The following is a 20,455-nucleotide window of genomic DNA, read 5'->3' as shown; positions in this document are numbered from 1 at the left end:
GCGTGCCTCCCTTCCAATTCACTTTTAACATTGCTCCCGGGGGGAGCTTTCTAAAATGCAAATCTGACATGTCACTACCCTGCTTGAATTTGTTCAATGACACTCTGTAACTTCCATGATAAAGCTCACCTCTCCTGGCTCTGTACAGAGGACCCATTTGACAACAGTACCCTTTCCATCTCCTGAGTCTCCTCTCTTGCCATCCTACCACAATTTCTCTGATCATCTGGCATATCCTTTCCTTTTCCCAAAACATGTGCTTTCCTTTGTACAGGCCCCATGCTCTGGGAACATTCCCAGATCTCCTCCCCACCTAGCCCTGCCTCTGCTCCCTCCTTAGTATCCTGAGACTACTTCATTCATGACTCCTATCACGTTGGACTCTCCTTCCCCTACCAGCCTCAGCTCTGTGGGAACAGATTCCATAATACATTGTTTTATGTGCCCTTAGAATCTCAGTCCATGGGGTCGCTAAGAGTCGGACACAACTGAGCAACTTCACTTTCACTTTTCACTTGCATGCGTTGGAGAAGGAAATGGCAACTCATCCAGTGTTCTTGCCTGGAGGATCCCAAGGACGGGGGAGCCTGGTGGGCTGCCGTCTATGGGGTCGCACAGAGTTGGACACAACTGAAGCGACTTAGCAGCAGCAGCAGAATCTCATACGGTTATTTATTGAACAAATTAAAATATCTTGCCACATAAATGGATATATACAAATGTAGATGTGTGTGTGTGTTAGCATGTCTGGAGGCATAAGGGGAAACCGAGGTAACATTTGTTAAGCACTTACAGCGTGCCAGGGACTGTGCTAGATGCTTCATATGCGTTTGTGTTACGACCCTCATTTTATGAGAAAGCTGAGTAACCAGGGGACGGCTTCACAGCTAGTAGGGAGGTGACAGAGCAACAATTTGAGCCTAGGCTTCTCTGATTCCAAATGCTGGAATTTTAATTATCCCACACTGTCTCCCCAAATACCGGAAAGGAACAGTCAGGTAGAGGAAGTGAGATGCTGTATTATAAAGATTGACTTGGGAACACGGAACTATACTTACAATGAAAACCCTCAGGTTCTTATGGCACAGGCCTCTAAGCACCTTCACTTGTGAAGAATACAAAGACCATTTGGTTTGTAATGCTTTTTTTTTCAGAGTTCATTTTTTTAAAAAACCTTACACCTGCTTTCTAAGAATTCCACAAAGATGAGCAGTATACACACACACACACACACACACACACACACACACTTGCTGTGAACAATCCCATCTGTCTCAGGAAAGATGTGCTTTTTAGTCATAGAATATATGCTTTTTATAGTTATTATCTATTTATTCTACTACAGAAACTGCTGAATCTACAGAGCCCAGGAATTCCAGTGGGAAAACATGTACAGAATATGCTCAGGGTGGGGACTTCCTACAATTGTTGGAATGGAAGAAAAGCTGATAGGAAAATCAGTTCTGCTTGGAAACTTGGGAGAAGAATCCTGCTGAAGAACAGTCAGGGAGAGAGAGTGATGGACTCCAGGGAACAGGTTAGATAACCCTGATTTCCACTCCAGAAGCCTTGCTGGGGCTGGGATGCAACTGTTACTACTCTGAGACAATGCCATTCATTCTCAGTAGCCCTTGTTCCCACCTATGGACTGTCTCCAAAGCTAGCTGACACTGTAAGGAGGTCATCTTTATTGAAGCTTTTTACTCTTCCTGGCGTGGGGCACCAAGACCACACCCCTGCCTCTCCAGTGATCCTCTCTTACTGCAAGCGCAACCTATAGCTCAGCTCTCGCCTTCTCCTTAAACCCCACCAGAAAGAAGTTGCTCGAAGGATGAGCAGGCTATGACATCTACCCGCTCATTGATCACCTGGGAAGATTTAGTGGTCTGGCTGGAGGGATTTTTTGCTTAATGAATGCCTGTTATATGCTTGGCACTGCACTGGCTGGAAGGAACCCCTCTTCTCCTTCACAACCTCTTATTCTGCATGCCTCCTGAAGCTGAGTGCTCAGCAGAAGAGACTGACCATCCACACAGAGATGATCATTGTGGCCAATGGCCTCAAGTACCTGCATTTTTGCTAGAGCCTGTAAACAAGTTCTATGCGGCACACTTCCTCCTGTGATGCCTTTCAAGGTGCAATAAGGAGAGACACACCCACTGACTATCATGATCAAAGATCTGGTAGTTTGTTGCTCACATCAGTAAGAAGCTTGGCACTTATTGAGAAAGACTTTTTGTTTGTGTGGTTGGTTTTTGCCTCAGGGAGCATCAGGGAGCGTTTAGATGTAGCTGATTTTGGTTGAACAAGGTTACAGACAAAGTCAGCATGTCTCTCTTCCTCACCCCACTCTCACCACCGGTCAGTATTCTGAGATGGGAGTGTCAGCTAAGAGACAAAGCTGTCTGCTTCAAACATTATTTGGTTACTTAAAGGGATACAATATTGATGGCTTTTTTGTTTATGAGGGGAAGTGGGGGAGGAGGTCAGATGCCCTTGACATTTAAACATCCATGCCAAAACCTCACGTAACCTTGTCTGTCTGAATGAGTTACTATTGAGAGAAATGGAGAAGTCATTTTCTTTCTGTAAATTGCGTTCAGCCTGAGAGGAAGCAAAGCATAGCAGGGCAGGAAGGCATAGGAGCGGAGACAGACTCTCCTGACTGCGAGCCGTGGCAGGTGGACCTCTGGTTACCTGGCCGCAGCACTCTGAGCACCACTGGCTGTGACTCGTCTGATGCTTGGCTGACCCACTTGCTTGGGTTGCTGTGGAGCCGCCACTCCGCCACCTTGCACCAGTATTTTCCAGCGTCCTTCATCTCCACCCGCTGTAGCGCCAGGACAAAGTCGGCAGCGGATGAGCGGTAAGAGTGCAGGCGCCACCTGAGCCCCTCTTCACCATATTCCAGCAAGCCATCATGCTGCAGGTGCACCAACATCCTACTTCCAGAATCTTCTCTCTGCCGGTACCACATCACAGAGAACAGGGAGGCAGGGCTGATGGCACCCTCCAGGCTGCAGCAGATGGTCGCCTCACTGTGCTCGGAGGCATTTTCTGTCCGGGACACTTTGGAGACACGCACCTTACTTTCTAGGAAACAAAGCAGCGGTGAATTTGAGAGGAAGCCAGACTCCAGACTGGACACCTCCTCTGAAAAAACTACTTTTCGTTGAAGTGATGCTGTCTGATAACCTTTAGATATCAGGTCCTTCATCTTTAACACTTTGCCTTGACCCCTGTCCTTCTTCCATATCTGCCAGAACATCCTCTGCTGTGAATCAAACCAGCCACTTTCATTCTTCAGCCCACCTCTTGTCCACTGGCCCTGTCACTGAAAACCACCCAGGTTTGCGGGAAGCTCTGCCTGCTGCTTTTATCAATACTTCTCCCAGGTCAACTCTCCCTTCGGCTACTTAGAAAGGTCATCTGAAACTTCCAGTCCTCTCCTCAAGTCCTGTATTCCACCACTACCCCCCCCCCTTTTTTTTTTTTTAGCAAATTACCCTCTTCCCATATACCTAGATATTAACCTCCGGTATGGACACAGGAAGAGAGGAGGTTAGGTGAGAGACTGAACATTTTCATACATGTGTTAGAACATCACTCAAGGGACTTCCCTGGTGGTCCAGTGGTTGAGAATTCATCCTGCAATGCAGGGGACACAGGTTCAATCTCAGGTGGGAAGACTAATATCACACATACCACAGGGCAGCTAAGCCCAGGAGCTCTAACTACTGAGGCCACACGAAAAGATCTTGTGTGCAGCAACTAAGATACCACAGCCAAATAAATATTTTTTTTAAAAGAATACCATTCAAGGAGACTATTTACATGACTAGATTAGATTATGTTTTTAACAGATTTTGACATTTGCTTTTTTCTAAATGTTCCCCTGTTAACCAGCAGGTGAGGACCTGAGGCTAGAGGAGTCACAAACAAAATAAAGAAATTATGTTGTTGTTGTTCAGTCACTAAGTCTTATCCAACTCTTTGTGACCCCATACACTATAGCCGGAGAAGGCAATGGCAGCCCACTCCAGTACTCTTGCCTGGAAAATCCCATGGACGGAGGAGCCTGGGAGGCTGCAGTCCATGGGGTCGCTGAGGGTCAGACATGACTGAGCAACTTCACTTTCACTTTTCACTTTCATGCATTGGAGAAGGAAACGGCAACCCACTCCAGTGTTCTTGCCTGGAGAATCCCAGGGACGGGGGAGCCTGGTGGGCTGCCATCTATGGGGTCGCACAGAGTCGGACACGACTGAAGCGACTTAGCAGCAGCAGCAGACTATATTATGTCCATCTCCTCCATCCCCCACTATCTCTTGGAGTTTGCTCAAATTCAGGTCCACTGAGTCTGTGATACTATCTAACCATATCATCCTCTGCTGCCCCCTTCTCTTTTTGCCTTCAATCTCTCCCAGCATCAGAGTCTTTTCCAATATGTTTGCTAAGTCACTTTAGTCATATCTGATTCTTTTGCGACCCCATGGACTATAACCAGTCAGGCTTCTCTGTCCATGAATTCTTTAGGCAAGAATACTAGAGTGCGTTGCCATTTCCTTCTCTAGAGGATTTTCCTGACCCAGGGATCAAACCTGCATCTCATGTCTCCTGCATTGGCAGGTGAGTTCTTTACCACTAGCACCACCTAGGAAGCCCCCTTTTCCAACAAGTATGTGCTAAATTTTCATCTCTACTACAAACATATTTATTGGTCTATCTTTAAAAGATTAACCGTGTCTGCTCCTAGATTCTTTTATAGTTACATCTTTACTCTCTCCTCTTTGTAGAGAAGTGTGTGAAATATTAGTTGACATGGTACTGTCTCTGCTTTCTCACCTCAAATTACTCTCTACCTTATTGCCATCAGCTTTCCAATCCGATCACTATGTTCTGGCCAAGGTTCCCTCCCAGTAAAGGCGCAATTTCCCAACTCAAGAGACCTTCCAGGATTTTCTGTTCTCTCTGCAGTTTTTGTCACCAAAACCAATTTTCTTCTGAAATCCTCTCCTCCTTTGATTTCAGAGAAAATATCCCCGCCCCCTCCTACAGCTCTGACCAGTCCTTCTCAGTGTCTTTCCCTGGGGCCTCCTCCTTACCTTACTTCCTACACCAGGGTAACCAGCTAGCTAACCCCAGCCAGCCACACCCAGCCCACAATTATGTTTTATTTGACATCTTCAGTATTTTAAAAAGAATTTGAATTCATTATGGACAGTCTCAAAATGGGTGATGCCACCGAAAAAAGAGCTCAGGCATTTCTCGATAGACTAAAAGATTGGACAGCACTGGCCCCTCATTTCTGAACAGGAAGCACTGGCTTGAGCTAAGAAATGGTGTGCAATTCTTTTTTTTTTTCATGATTTTTTTGATGTGGGCCACTTTTAAAGTCTTTATTGAATTTGTTATGATATTGCTTCTGTTTGATGTTTTGGTTTTTCAGCCAGGAGGCATATGGGATCTTAGTTACCTGACCAGGGGTGGAACCCACACCCCCTGCATTGGAAGGCAAAGTTTTATTCACTGAACCACCAGGCAGGTCCCTTGGTGTGCACTTTTTAAAGGGGTGGGCACACATTATCAAGATTTAGCCTGGACAACTGGAAGAAAGGGATGCCAGCCACACAGATGGAGCATTGAGTGGGCCTAAGCCTTGTGGGACTGAGCAGCAACAACAGAAAGCCTGTGGGATGGCCCAGATGATAGACAGTATCATGATGATACGGGACATGAGGATGATTAGGAACAAGTGGAGTGTGCGGGTCTCCGGGGCAGCCGAGCAGAAATGTGCAACAGGCAGTTGAGTGGCAAGGCCTGGAGTTCAGGAGATGGGGGCTAAGCGTAAAACACTTAGCGCTTGTTTCACTGAAGGTGGTAGTTGGAACCCAGGCAGCGTTTAGGAGGTTCTGAAGGGAGCAGAGAGTAAGAATAAAAATGGGTTCATGTGTCCCTGAGGAACACGCACATTGAGCAGGGAGAGGAAGAAGGGCCTGAAGGGCATGGAGAAGGGGAGCCAGAGGAGAAGGAAGAGACCCTCGCACTCAGCTACTGTTTTGCCCCTACTGCTCCCAACTGACTGTGAGCTCCTCAAGACTCTGCCTTATTTATCTGTGGAGCCCTAATTGCCTAACACAAAGCAATGTTCATTATAATCTTACTTTTTGATGTTACGTTGAAAATAGAATTTTAAGTGCCAAACTAGATTAACTTATTTGCATTGTGCTTTTGGATCTCAGCCAGTTCCCGAACCTTAGATGTGACATTCATTTAATTTTAATCAACATTGGAGGTGACCTAACTAATGCTGACAGATCTAATCAACCCTGCCCACGTTTAGACCACGGCACTCTTGGACCAATGCAAATGAATGGAACTTCTATTTCATTTTTAAAGATCTCCTGAGGGGAGGAGATGCCCTCAGTAAGCCATTCCAACAGTTAACTACTCTTATCTGCCTTATGTTGAGGCAGCCGTATGTTGAAAAGCAATTTCTCCACACATCCCTATAGAGTTGTACAGTTTCTGTTCACAGTGGGAGAAATATGCTTTGTATTACTCTTTCTCTGCCAAATTACAGTAGAGCCCCACTGGAATGACACAGCTTGTTATTATAGAGAGCTGGAGATAGGATACCCTGGGTAGCTGCATAGACCAGGCTGCCAGGCTGAGAAGCCAACCATTCAAAGGGATCTTGTTCCCATTTAAACTTCTCCAAATCTGAGACTGACTCACCAGAAATGACTCCTACTCCTCTGGTGGGCTATTCCGTCCTGCAGTTGCTGTGCTGGTGGCCACTGTTCCTATGACTCTAGGTCATATTTTCACCCGCATATTATCATCCCATAGAACTGTTGCCCAAGAGAAGGGGGTCATTCTACAGAAAGATGCTAGAGAATATACTTGCAAGGTTTACCTGTGGGCCTGAGTTTCAATTCTGTGAGACCTGATGTCTGTTCTCCAAGCTTGTGCCACGTGCCATTTGTAGACCAGAGCCATTCCTCCACAGCACAGCGATATTTGCCCTGATCACTGTCTTCCACATTCAGAATGTGTAGCTGAAACAAGTCTTGGGAAACTTTCTCAGCGTGGAATTTTTGTTTTCTCTGTGTGGTCTGAAATTCATCCCCATATTTTACTATGTGGTTTTGGTCCACTTCCAGGATCCTCAGCCAGGGTGCATCAGTGGAAATGGGAGAGAAGTACCAAGTCACGACCAACTGGAGGTTTCCAGGGGATTGGGACAGGATGCTACACTCTACGTCAGTGTTGGAGTTGATGGCGATCTCTTGGACTTGACTGCTTGAATTCACCTTCAGTTTGCTCTCTAAATGAGAAGAACAGTACAATTACTTTTGTTACTTTGCTAGAAAATAGAACTTGAAAGTAGAAGGGACATCAGAGGTCAACTAAGGCCATAGCTCCTTGGAGAAGGAAATGGCAACCCACTCCAGTATTCTTGCCTGAAAAATCCCATGGACAGAGGAGCCTGATGAGCTATAGTCCATGGGGTCGCAAAGAGTCAGACATGACTTAGCAACTAAACAAGGCCATAGCTCTTAGATCTACCAGATGTGTGAATTCTCTCTTTAGCAGCCCCACCAACTGCTCATGCAGCCTCTGAACAACTCACTAACAAAGCACCCATTCCATCTTTGGACATGCTGCCACTAGAGAATTCTTTCCAATACCAAGGTGAATCTTACTTTTTCATAATTTCCACCCACTGGTCCTAGTTCTACCCTGCCCTAAGAGTGGAATGGGGAGGGTAGGGCAGGGAGGAAGTATCAAGCCAGAAAGCCAATCTCTCCCACATGAAAATGCTTCAATATTAGATAACCAAAAAGGACCTACTTATAGCCCAAGGAACTATATTCAACATCCTATAAAAAATCATACAGGAAAAGAACATATACATATAAAACTGAATCACTTTGATGTATACCAGAAACTAACACAACATTGTTAATCAACAATATTCCAGTATAAAATACAATTTAAAAAAAGAAAATTCTTCAATATTTAGGCACAGACATCTTCTCTTTTAGAGCACCTCATAAATCAAATTGAGAGAAAGTGGCCCTTGGATGCTTTGTCTGGGTGTTTGCTATCCAGAATACTCCTTGACCCATAATTTGCCCAAGTCTAGTTGTACCTGTCTGCAGATATGGGTAAACAAGAGGAAGCTGTATGTTCCCTATTAAAACTGAATGTCTCTTTGCAGTTACTCAACTCTGGGAACATTGTATGGATAGGGAGTCAACTATCCTTTAACCCCAGAGCTTTTCTGCTTTTTCAGAAGATGAATGGCAAAACCTGGCTTCTAAATCTTATTCTTATCTTCTTGCTGACATCACAGATTATACTTTTGTGCCTGCTTACTGATGCTGCCAGTAGGTCTCTTTACTCCTCCTTCAACAAACATTTATTAATGCATACTATTTTATGTGCCAGACTATTCCAGGCTCTGTGGATCCCTCCCCTCAGTTTCTGCCTAGAGGGAGAGACTAGTACTGGGACAGAGGCTGAGAGATTATAGGATTGTGTCACCCAAGCAGGACAGAAGTCTGCAAAAGTGACTATCAGAGCACATAGCAGGACTGTGTAACCCAAATATGGGAGTGAGGCTTCCTGGAGGAGATATCTCTAAGCTAAGTCTTAAGGGTTAATAGGAATTAAGCTGATGGAGAAGAGGTAAAGGAATTCCATGCAAAAGAAACAACTTGAACAAAGACTAAACATGAGAGAGAGCGTAGCGTGTTGGAGGAACTGCAAGTAGTTCAGTGTGGCTGGAGCTCAAATTCAAGATGGAAAGTGGAAAGAGATGGTGCTGGGAAGACATAAATATTCCAGATCACAAAGGGCCTTGCCTGCTATGTAACGCAAGTTTGAACAGGAGTTGGATGTAGTTGAGTAGTGGATGACTCAGGTTTCTTGCTTGGATCACTGATGGATGGTGGGGACATAGAGAATGATGTCAGAGGAGTAGCTTTGACAGGATGGTAATGGTGTATTTATGTTCTGACATGTTGAGTGTGGGCATGTCTTGAAGGCAATTACATGAGTTTGGAGATCAGAAGAGAAGTCATTCAAGATAGTGAATTTGGGAGTTGTCAATACATAGCATAAATCCCTGGGTAGGAATAAACCTACTTTGGGAGACTGTATAGAATGAGAAGAGAGAAAGTTGAGAATGAAGCCCAAAGGGCTGAGTCAGTGCGAGAGGAGGACTCTGCAAAAGAGAATGAGAAGGAGCTATGAGAGGGCTAGGAAGGAAACCAAGAAAATCTTGTGTCACAAGGCCATGGAAAAAGAAGTTTTAAGAAGAAAGGACTGAACCAACAATTTGAAATACGTCAGAAAAGACAAGTAAATTAAGGCATGAGTTAACCAACAAGGAGATGACTACTGTAACCAAAACTATTGCTCAGTAGCTGAGAGAATGATGGTTACCATGTTTGAGTATCTGCTTGGTCAGACACTGCACTAGGAACATGTCACCATCTTTCAATTGCACATCAGCAATTTACCCATGGAGTCAATAGGCTTGGACAGATTCTTGATCTGTCGGTCGGTGGCACAGGCAGGGACCAAGATCTAAGTGATGTCAAAGCCTCTTGAACACTCCACCTTAAGAGGATGGAAATCAAGAAAGAAGATACTGGCACAGCAGAATTTGGGAAGTTGCGTCTTACTTTTCATCTCTATGCTCTATTACCAATTGTATGTTGACTATAATCATAAATTCTCTAATTCTTATACATTAACACATCAAAATGAATGGCTAAGTGTACTGAATGGAATTTGCATTATCCATACCACTAGGAGAGACATTCTAAACATTTAATGACTGGCCAGGCACAGGCAGGGACCAATCTGAAGGAATGCCCCAGCACTGGAGCTGATCCTGGAAGCCCCCTGCTGTGCCGTGTGGTGTCCAGCTGCTGAGCAGTGGAGACTTACAGGATATGAGGAAGGGGCCACAGTTATTTTTAGTGTGGAACTATTCCAACGTTTTAAAAACCAGTGTGGCCATTTCGTGCATATTAGCTCTATGTTAATCTAGATCACTTTGTATGTGTGTGTGTGTGTGTATGTGTGTGGGGGTGGGGGTATGTTTTTTATTCTGGTTAATTTTTTAAAAATTGAAATATAGTTGATTTACAATGTTTCAGGAGTACAGAAAAGTGATTTAATCTTTCTCAGATTCTTTTCCATTATAGGTTACTCTAACCTGTTGAATATAGTTCCCTGTGGTATACAGCAGGTCCTTGTTGTTTATCCACTTTACATATACTAGTGAGCATCTGTTAATGTTGTTGCTGTTCATTCACTAAGTTGTGTCCGACTCTTTGTGACCCCATCGACCACTTCCCTATCCCTCACCATCTCCCAGAGTTTGTCCAAGTTCATGTCCACTAAATCTGTTAATACCAAATTCCTAATTTATCCCTACCCTGCTTCCTGGATATCACTTATATATTGTACTTACTTATAGTACAAACATGGGGAGAAATTATTTTATGCTTTAATTCCATAACTTTCCCCAAACGGGAAGAATGTTTTTCAAAAAAGCGGAATTAATTTCAAGTAGTGTTAACCTGGTAAAGTGACAATGATCCTTAGTGGGTGAGAGGTAGCAGAAGCCTTCACAGGACTCCTTGTGTGCAGAGAATTTCTGTCATAAACTTCTACTTTACACTGATAAACTCCTGCTTCTTCCTCGGTGGCATCATGGATTAGGAGCCGAGAATGAAATGGAGACTGTGAAATCTTCGTCTTCCTTTGGAACTGGGGTAGGCAGCTCCCCCATTCAATAGTGCCATTGTGGGTGATTTGAAGAAACAGATCAAAGGCTCGAGATCTGGCTGGCTGGAACAGCCATGTCACGGTGAGTGGAACCCTGAGGTCAGAGTAGCCAACCCTCACTATGCAGGACAGGTCGAAGGTGTTGGTTAATTTCACTTGGGGTAGACGGCTCATCAGACTAACTTGCAAACTTGACTCTGTGGGCAGAAACACAAAACATGATTTCGAACATGTTTATCAAATCGAGGTACAGTGCTTCTAAGTTTTCCTAGTCATCACCTCTTCACACGGAACCATGTGTTCACATACTGGGAGTATCAAATATTTGGGGGTAGAAATTGATTCACAGTACAGGCTGTCCTGAATTCTGACCCCAGTTTTCTAAAGTTGAACCTCCTGTAAGAGTGTTCTCAGCAGAGACAACAAACAGACAGTGTTTCTCCAGTCCACTGCTTAGACAGCTGCTACTGAGGGGGTGGGGAGCCCAGCCCTGCTGGCCGGCCTCCTTCCCTTACCCCGCTGCTGGGTGAACTATCACTGTTTAACACTTGCTACCGGAGATTCCGCAATCCCAGGCTGCAGCTGTCAAAGCCTGAAGGTATGAGGCTCCGCTTCACTTGGCATATCTCTTTTCTAAGTCTACTCCAAATGATTCGATTTTGTTGTTAGCCTTGAATAACAACTTATAAGTTGCACCCTAAAGACCATCTTTATAAAGATGAGTAAACTTCAGAGACCAGCTGGCAGACTTGGTAACCAGAGACCCTGCTCTGTATTCTGGGGTATACGTACTGTAGCTAGAGGATTCAGAATGACGTGCAATCAAACTCCATGGCATCCCACTACAGAAGGAAGATACTGATGATATGCAAGTTCAGCAAAGGCTTTCCCTGACACTTACTGAGGGGCTTTACAGTGATCGACACCATCTGAGTCCAGCTCTGATCTCTGGCCTGGCTCCGGGTCCTCTCAGACACTCTGCACTCGTACATGCCACTGTCTGTGATGGTGATGGAGGTGATCTCAAGTTGGAAGGTGGCCCAGTCTGTTTTCTCCAGCCTTGCATTTCTGAGGTTATCGAGTTCCCCATATGAAGCACCTAGCTTCACGGTGCCATCCTGCTCCATGCCAGCCACAAACACCGGCTGTGTTTGGTTTTGTGGGACATGCCACCAGGCCACAGTCAGGAGATTCTCAGCTCCATCTGCCTTGCAGAGAAGGGTTAACACCTCTCCTTCCCACACTGCTTGCTGCCGGTTCTTGGTAGACACGACCACATTTCTTGCTGTGGATTACAGGTTTTAGAAGAAAAAGATATTTCGAGTAAATGAAAAGTTTTCTATAAAACAGTGAACTCTCATTAATTAAGACTTGACTACTTTGAGACAAATCCAATCAAATTGTTCACTCTTGTATCATCCCCCAGAATAAAAGATTTAATCAACACTTAAATAGTAGAAATGGCAGAAAGAACACCAGAAGAACTAATTTACATGTGAACAATTTACAGTTTGCCCTAAGTTTTAGTGATTTGTTCCTTAGGAACATCTAGTTGGGAAAACACATGGTAATATTTTGTTAAATTAATTAGAGTTGGTGTATGAGAGTGAAAGTAATGAAGCTGTGTTTATTTCAATGTTTAGTTTTCTAGAATTCAGACTTTAACAGTTTAGAATGACTTTCCCCTCCTTACTTATCTTTCCCTAATTAGTATGTATCTGAACAGTGAAAAAGTACTGTTAATTATATTTATGCTCAAAATACTACCATTGAAAAACAATTACTTGAAGAGGGCGTGGAGAAAAGAGAATCCTCTTACACTGTTGGTAGGAATATAAATTGATACAAACCCTATGAAGAACACTATGGAGGTTCCTTAAAACACCGAAAATAGAACTATTGTGTGACTCCGAAATCCCACTCCTGGGCACATACCCAGAGAAAACCATAATTACAAAAGATACAGGCACCCCAGTGCTCACTGCAGCACCATTTACAATAGGCAAGACATGGAAGCAACCTAAATGTCCATTAACAGAGAAATGGGTGAGGACATGTGGCACACATATACATGTAATATCACTCAGCCATAAACAGGAATGAAACTGCGCCACTTGCAGAGACTGGGATGGACCAAGAGCTGTCATACAGCATGAAGAAAGTCAGAAGTTGAAAAACAAATACTGTGTATTAATGCATATATGTGGAATCTAGAAAAATAGAACAGATGAACCTATTTGCAAAGCAGAAATAAACACATAGATGTAGAGAACAAGCATATGGACACCAAGGGGGGAAACAAGGGGTGGGATGAATTGGGAGACTGGGATTGACTTATACACTACTATGTATAAAATAGATAAGGACCTCTGTTGGGGCACAGAGCACTCTACTCAATGCTCTGTGGTGACAAAGAGGGGATATATGTATAGGTATAGCTGATTAGGTTTTCTGTATAGCAGAAACTAGCACAAAATTGTAAAGCAACTAAACTCCAATAAAATTTTTTTTAATTAAAAATTTCTTCTTTTAAAAATTATTTGGGGGAAAATGTATGTATATATAAATATACATATACTATAAATACAGATATACTTCCCCCTCAAGTATTTTTTAAAATATATTTATATATATACACCTACACACACACACACACACATATATATATTTCTCTTTTTCAAATCATATATTCATTCATATATATTGTTGGCTGAAGGGAGAGCCTTCCTATATCTGAACTACAGTGTAAAACAGTAAGTGTAAGTCTGGCTCCCAGATGGAAAATTCAAGATGATCAGAAATGTGGACATCCTTTCAACAGATACTTCCTGTGAGAGGCCTTGTCCTGGGTGCTTTGTGGGCAATGCAAAGATCCCTCAAGCTCATGCATCCTAGGCAGCCCAGCCTCATGCTTAAGGCCAAGGTCCCTGGAGTTATTATAGAATTACCCTGGACAATACAGTGAACCTCTCTGAGCCTCAATTTCCTTTCCTGTAAAGGAAAGAAGGTAATAATAGCGCCTCACTTTTGCACTGTGAGAAGACTAAGTGAACAGCACGTGCAAAAGGCTTACCCTGGCTGGCAAGGGAAAGTGCCCAGCAAAAGTGAGCTACTAGCATTAGTGTGTAATGATAGTCCCTTCATGAGAGCAGAGGTGTTCAAAGTCAGAATAGGAAAATAAAATGAATTTTTTTTAATTTATATTTTCTAGACTCGTGGGATCTTAGTTCCCTGACCAGGGATTGAAACTGGGCCCTCAGCAGTGAGAGCACAGAATCCTAATCATTGAACCACCAGGGAATTTCCAGGAAAACAAAACAGAACTGGCTTTTGAAATCTTAATAGTATCTAAATGAATTTGCAGATTGATCTTCTCTGCTGAGGAAGAGTTCTGTCTTTAACAGCTTTATGGATGAACACAATGTTACCAAGACAGAAAGAAGGCTAATGTCCACAAATAGATTAATATATATCTACCTATTACATATATATGTATATAACATAAATATATATACATATATAAAACTTGCTTCCAAATTTGGGTATTAGAGGCATTATTACACTTAATTTTTTTGAAGTTAAAAATAGACTCATAACTAAAGTTTCAAAATTAGAGGGGAAATTATTAGTCACAATCTTACACTTCAAGTATAACCATTATGATAGGTTTCGAGCAGTTTCAGTTTTTAAAAAAAACTGTGGTTTCCTTACTTTATCGTGGTCATTGCTATCTCCGAGTTAGAAGTGACACACTCACCAGGCATGCGTACGGTGGGCATGCACAGTGGTAGGCAAGTACCCTCTTCTGTTTAAAACATTCACGGGATGATAAAACTGCTCATGCTTGAAGTAACGGTTTGCATTTCAAAACCAAACATTCAATAGGATCTTTAATAAATCTGTTACTAACCTTTTCTGTTTCTCCATAAAAAGAAACAGGTTGGACTCTGGCCTGCACAAAGTATTATTTTTAGCTTGGGCAGACCACCTACTTGATAAGCTTGTGATCTATGTGCCCCAAAGCACACCTTTTGGTCCCTTTGGCACAGATTCCTATGTCCTGAGTTTATGAAAGGTTTATAGTTCTGCTCCAGTGGAGACAGATACCCAAGGTTGAGATTTAGCTCTGTGTAAATAGGTAAACACGCCTACATAGTTTTTTCTGAATCCTAGCAAGAAAGACCAAATGTTTAGTGTAAAGACTAACACCAACACACTTCCTGGCTCGCCAATCTAGGCCAAAGCTGCGCATCTTCACTCCAAGCAAATGGGGTGATGGAGAAGAGCATGGAAGTGTTTGTGTCTATGGAGATGCCTCCAATAAGCGAGTACAACAAGGACATCTTCATTTGGGGTTTGTTATTTATTTATTTTTTTGGTTTTTGCTTTGGGACAATTCATCTTTCTAGACTTTGAATTTAATACTCAGCCCAGAAAATCATAGTATTGCTTGTGGATTTATCAGTTTTCTCTCCACACAAAAAGCACTGATTATTCAAACATGCTTAAGGTCACGCAGCCTTCAGAAACTTAACAGGAGCTGAATGGCCTTCCAGATAATCAGACCCAGCCTATCTGACCCAGATAGGCATCTCGCCACATCACAGCAACATGCAGGCAATAGAGTCTGCCCACTCTCACTTCTTTTCTTACTCTGAGTCATGGGTTGATGCAGAATTAAGACTAAGTATCATTCCCTGTGTCAGGTTAAGAACAGAGAACTGACGAAAGACACCTGAAAGATGCTGAAAAAGTGCAAGGGGTAATGTGGGTGTTTATTTCTCAGGAAAGAGGCAAGTATAAGCTCTTTTCTCTTAATCTACTCAAAATAGACACACACACAAGGAGACAGGGGGCTTCATGAACGCAGGTATTCTCGGCTGAAAGAAAACCCAACACACCAATCAGAAATAATAGCAAATAGAATCAAGAATCTAAGATGGCAAGAAGGGACTTAACGACAGTGAAATTAGATTATTTTATAGCTGAGGAAGCTGAGAATTAGTAAGGTGAAGTACATGGAGTATTCATGGTCACAGACCATTTATTGGCTTAGGAGTAGGACTCAGGTCTTCAGCTATATGGGTGCGTGCTCAGTCACTTTATTTGTGTCCAACTCTTTGTGACCCCATGGACTGTAGCCCACCAGGCTCCTCTGTCCATGGGATTTTCAGAGAAGAATACTGGAGTGGCTTTCCATTTCCTCCTATAGGGGATCTTCCCAACCCAGGGATTAAACCTGAGTCTCCTGGTTTCCTGCACTGCAGACGGATTCTTTACCCACTAAACCATCTGGGAAGCCCCCAGGTTTTCAGCTAGTTTGGGTGCTTCCCTTTACTCCACTCCACCTCAAAGTGACCTGATTGATACCTGACTTCAGGAGACCTCCCCTGTGTCCATGAAGGTATCCAGTACTCACAAAGGAGGACACTGAAATGCAGCCCACCCATGTCTGGCCCCAGCTTCACATACCTGCTTGCTTCCAAAGGTGCACAAAGCTGTCTGGCGACTGTTTGTTCTGCAGCACCCGCCAGGAGCCCATCTGGGCTCTTGCTACCTCTGCCACTGCACATCTGTATGCACCTTCATCCTCTGGGCCCACAGAGAAGATCTTGAGAGAGAAAGACTTGGGGCTTAACTTTGAAACCTGGAGCTGTCCTTGACTTGCTCTTTCTTGGTAATCTTTCTTCAGATCCAGAACTCCACCAGCATCAATGTGGGCCGTTTCAACATCATTGAAGAACCAAGTGGCCTGAAGGTGTGGGTCCTGGCCACCACCCACGACCAGGCAAACCAGTTCTAAGGATTTTCCTTCACGTACTGTGCTCTCAGCTCTAATGTTGACTTGAAAATCTCTCACTAGGAAACAAAAGCAAGGCAGATATTTAGAGAGGCCATTGCACCTATTCCTTTAATACCAGAGAGAGATGCGATCTCCTATCAGGATAGTACAGGGATTGAATTTAATGTGGGAGATCAGAGATAGGCCAAAGAAATGCCTAGAATCAAAAATGTCCTCGACTATTTTTTAAATCATCTAGAAAGAACAACACATGTGATTTTCTGAATGCAATACTATTAAGCAAGATGAATGCATGGATGTGTAAAGTACATAGTAATGTATATTTTAAAATAAAATATTTTATACTATGTTGAACTGACATAAATTGTGATTTCTTGCTCTCATTTTTGGGTGAGAATATCCAATGGAATTTTCCTAAGTTAAAAGCATATGTGATATATGGCAAATCCACAGCTAACAGCACACTTAACAGCGGAAAACTGAAAGCTTTTCATCTAATATCAAGAATAAGACAAGGATGATTACCCTCACCACTTCTATTCAACATGGTATTGGAAGTCCTAGCCAGAGCAATTAGACAGAAAAAGAAATTAAAAGCATCTACATTGGAAAAAAAGAAGAAAGACTCACTGCTGGCAGATGACATATTCTTACATATAGGAACCAAAAGAAAAAAGGAAAAAAACCCCCACCAAACTCCACCAAGAAGCTGTTAAAACTAATAAAGAATTTCAGTAAAGCTGCAGCATACAAAATCAACACATGAAAAAATCAGTTAAATCTCTATATATTAACAGTAAACTATCAAAAAAAAATCAGAAAACAATCCCATTTACAACAGTATCAAAGAGAAGAAAATATGTAAGGATAAATTTAACCAAGGAAATAAAGAGATGTGCAATGAAAACTGTAGAACACTGATGAAAGAAACTGAAGATGAAACACATAAATGAAAAGATATCCCATGTTCATGGGTCAGAAAAATTAATATTATTAAAATGCTCATATCACCCAAAGCAATCTACAGATTCATTGCAATCCCTATCAAAATTCTAATAGCATTTTGAAATAGATAAAAAAAATTCTGAAATTCATATGGAACCACCAAAGACCCTGACTGGCCAAAGAATTTTGAGCAAGAGCGGTAGGTTTCACATTACCTGTTTTCAAAATGCATTACAAAGCTACAGTAATCAAAACTATGATACTGGCATAAAGACATATAAACCAGTGAAACAGGATAGAGAACCCAGAAATAAATTCATGAATCTTTGTCAATTAATCTTCAATAAGGGTTCCAAGAACACACAACAGGGAAAAGATAGACTCTTCAATAAATGGTGTTGAACCAACTGGATATCCATATGCAGAAGAATAAAGTTGGACTCCTATCTCACAGCATATTAAAAAAAAAAACTCAAAATGAATTGAAGATTTAAACCCAAGACCTGAAATTGAGAAACTACTAGAAGAAAATAAAAGGGGGACTTCCTTGGCGGTCCAGGGGTTAAGGCTCTATGCTTCTACAGCAGGGGGCATGGGTTCGACCCCTGGTCAGGGAACTAAGATCCCACATGTCATGCAGCATGGCCAAAGAAAAAAAGAAAAGGAAAACCTTCCTGACATTAGTTTGGGCCATGGTTTTCTGGATATGATCCCACAAGCACAGGCAACAAGAGCAAAAATAGACAAGTAGAATTGATTCAAACCAAAAAGGTTCTATACACAAAAGAAACAATCAGCAGAGTGAGGAGACAATCTATAAAATGGGAGAAAATATTTGCAAACCATGTATTCAACAGAGGTTCCTATTCAAAATGTATAAGAAACTCATATAAATTAATAGCAAAAAATTCCAAATAAGTTGACATAAAAATGAAAACGATCTGACTAGGTATTCTCAAAAGAAGACATACAAATGGCTAAAAATATGGAAAGGAAGATGTTATCACTAAATCACCAGGGAAATGCAAATTGAAGCCACAAGATATCACGTCACATGTTAGAATGGCTGTCATCAAGAGGCAAAAGATAGCAAGTGTTGGTGAGGATGGAGAAGAAAAAAGAACCTTTGTATACTGTTGGTAGGAATGTAAATTGGTATGATCATTATTGAAAACGGTATGGAGGTTCCTCAAAAACTAAACGTAGAACTTCCACATAACCCAGCAATCCCCACTTCAGGGAACATATCCAAAGCAAATGACACAGCGTCTCAAAGAGATACCTGCTCTATGTTCATTACTCATAACGTCCAAGATATGGAAGCAACACAAGTGACTACCAAAGGATAAGCGGACGAAGAAAGTGTATACATACACAATGGGCTATCATTGAGCCATGAGAAAAAAGGAAATCTTACTCTTTCAGAAACATGGATCAACCTGGAGGACACTTTGCTATGTGAAATAAGCCAGACACAGAAAGACTGTGGAAACTAAAGATGTTGAACACATGGAAGCAGAGAGTAGACCCCTGGGTGCCAGGGCTTGTGGGAGTGGGGTAAATGGGGAGACGTTGGTCAAAGAGTACACAGTTTCAGTTATGCAGGATGAATAAGTTCTGGAGATCTAATGCTTACAGTTAGTAATACTGTGTGGTGTTACCTAAAATTTGCAAAGAAAGTAGATCTTAAGTGTTGCCACATACATGACGCAACCATGTGAGGCAATGGATATGCTAACGAACTTGATCATAGTCATTTCACAATGCAAACAGATATCCAAACACAGTACTGTACACCTTAAACATATACAAATTTTTATTGATTTAAATGAATAAATTTTAAAAATAAAGACTTTTACATTAAAAAAAATATATTTTTCAAAGAAAGGGAAAAAAAGCATATATGTGTCTCCACAAGACTCCCCGTGTATAATTTGGACATATAACGCCATCAGGACAGTTTTTAATGGAACAAAATAATACTCCTCTTTAAGAAAAAAAAAGAAAGAAAACTTCAATCAACCATCACTGGATCATTGCTGTTAGCATGAATGTTTATGGTTTTAGATCTCCTCCTAGTGGACCAAAGCTCATGTGGAGAGACCAGGAATTACAATGGAGGCTTCTTGCTTGCTCTGTGAAAATGCCAGTGGATCACGAAGAGTGACATTGTTGCAAGGTAAAGGAGTCAGGCAGAGGGAGCACTGACAAGGCTTCGCATTGGAAACTGGGGCTATTCTGAGGCCCAAGTGACTGTGGTGAGAGGGCCTTGGAGAGACACACCTGTCTTCAAACACCAGCTCCACTTCTCACCAGCTGAGCAAGCTTAGGCAGACCATTAGCTGGGGCTCTGGGTCATGTTTCGAAAAGTGGAATTTGACAACTTGCTCTGAGGCTGGTTGTTAGGACTATGTTAGATAATGCAGCTGAAGTGCTTACACAGAGCCTGGCAAAAATGGCAACAAAACTATTCCCCTGTATGGTTTGTGGAATCTAACTAACAGTCAACAGATGTTGTCCCATATAAAACCTCCCGTGGACATAGCCTGTGGACAGAGCCCCAGATGAGTATCTTTCTTATTTATGCTCCAAAAATGACAAAAGCAAAATTTATCCAAACTTTCTAAACAATCTTGTTTTATATTCAACCAAAGATTTTAAAATAAAAATTGGGAGTTCCCTAATGGTTCTGTGGTTAAGACTCCATTTCTGGTGGCCCTGTGGTTAAGACTCCAGGCTTTCACTGCCGAGGGCATTGATTTAGTTCCTTGTTAGGAAGCTAAGATCCCGCAAGACATGTGGCACAGCCAAAAAAAGGGGGAAAAAAACCCCAAAGAAACAGAAAGATATTCCCCAAATACCCACCACTAGCATACTAATGAATTTCCTGAGAAG

The 20,455-nt window shown here is 42.3% G+C and overlaps 1 protein-coding gene across 1 annotated transcript in view; it reads right to left on the bottom strand.

Annotated features, from left to right (window-relative positions):
- Nucleotides 1–20,455, bottom strand: part of CD101 (CD101 molecule) — a 36,751-nt gene that overhangs the window by 6,117 nt on the left and 10,179 nt on the right. Inside the window, exons 4-8 of the mRNA XM_005677811.3 lie at nt 16,285–16,671; nt 11,714–12,097; nt 10,605–11,009; nt 6,920–7,330; nt 2,698–3,093 (exon numbers count right to left, since the gene is read on the bottom strand). Coding sequence (XP_005677868.2) covers nt 2,698–3,093; nt 6,920–7,330; nt 10,605–11,009; nt 11,714–12,097; nt 16,285–16,671 — 1,983 coding nt within the window. The remainder of the gene's footprint in view (nt 1–2,697; nt 3,094–6,919; nt 7,331–10,604; nt 11,010–11,713; nt 12,098–16,284; nt 16,672–20,455) is intronic.

Source organism: Capra hircus, chromosome 3, assembly GCF_001704415.2.
Source record: "Capra hircus breed San Clemente chromosome 3, ASM170441v1, whole genome shotgun sequence".
NCBI classification, from domain to species: domain Eukaryota; kingdom Metazoa; phylum Chordata; class Mammalia; order Artiodactyla; family Bovidae; genus Capra; species Capra hircus.
This window is presented reverse-complemented; position numbering and strand designations above follow the sequence as displayed.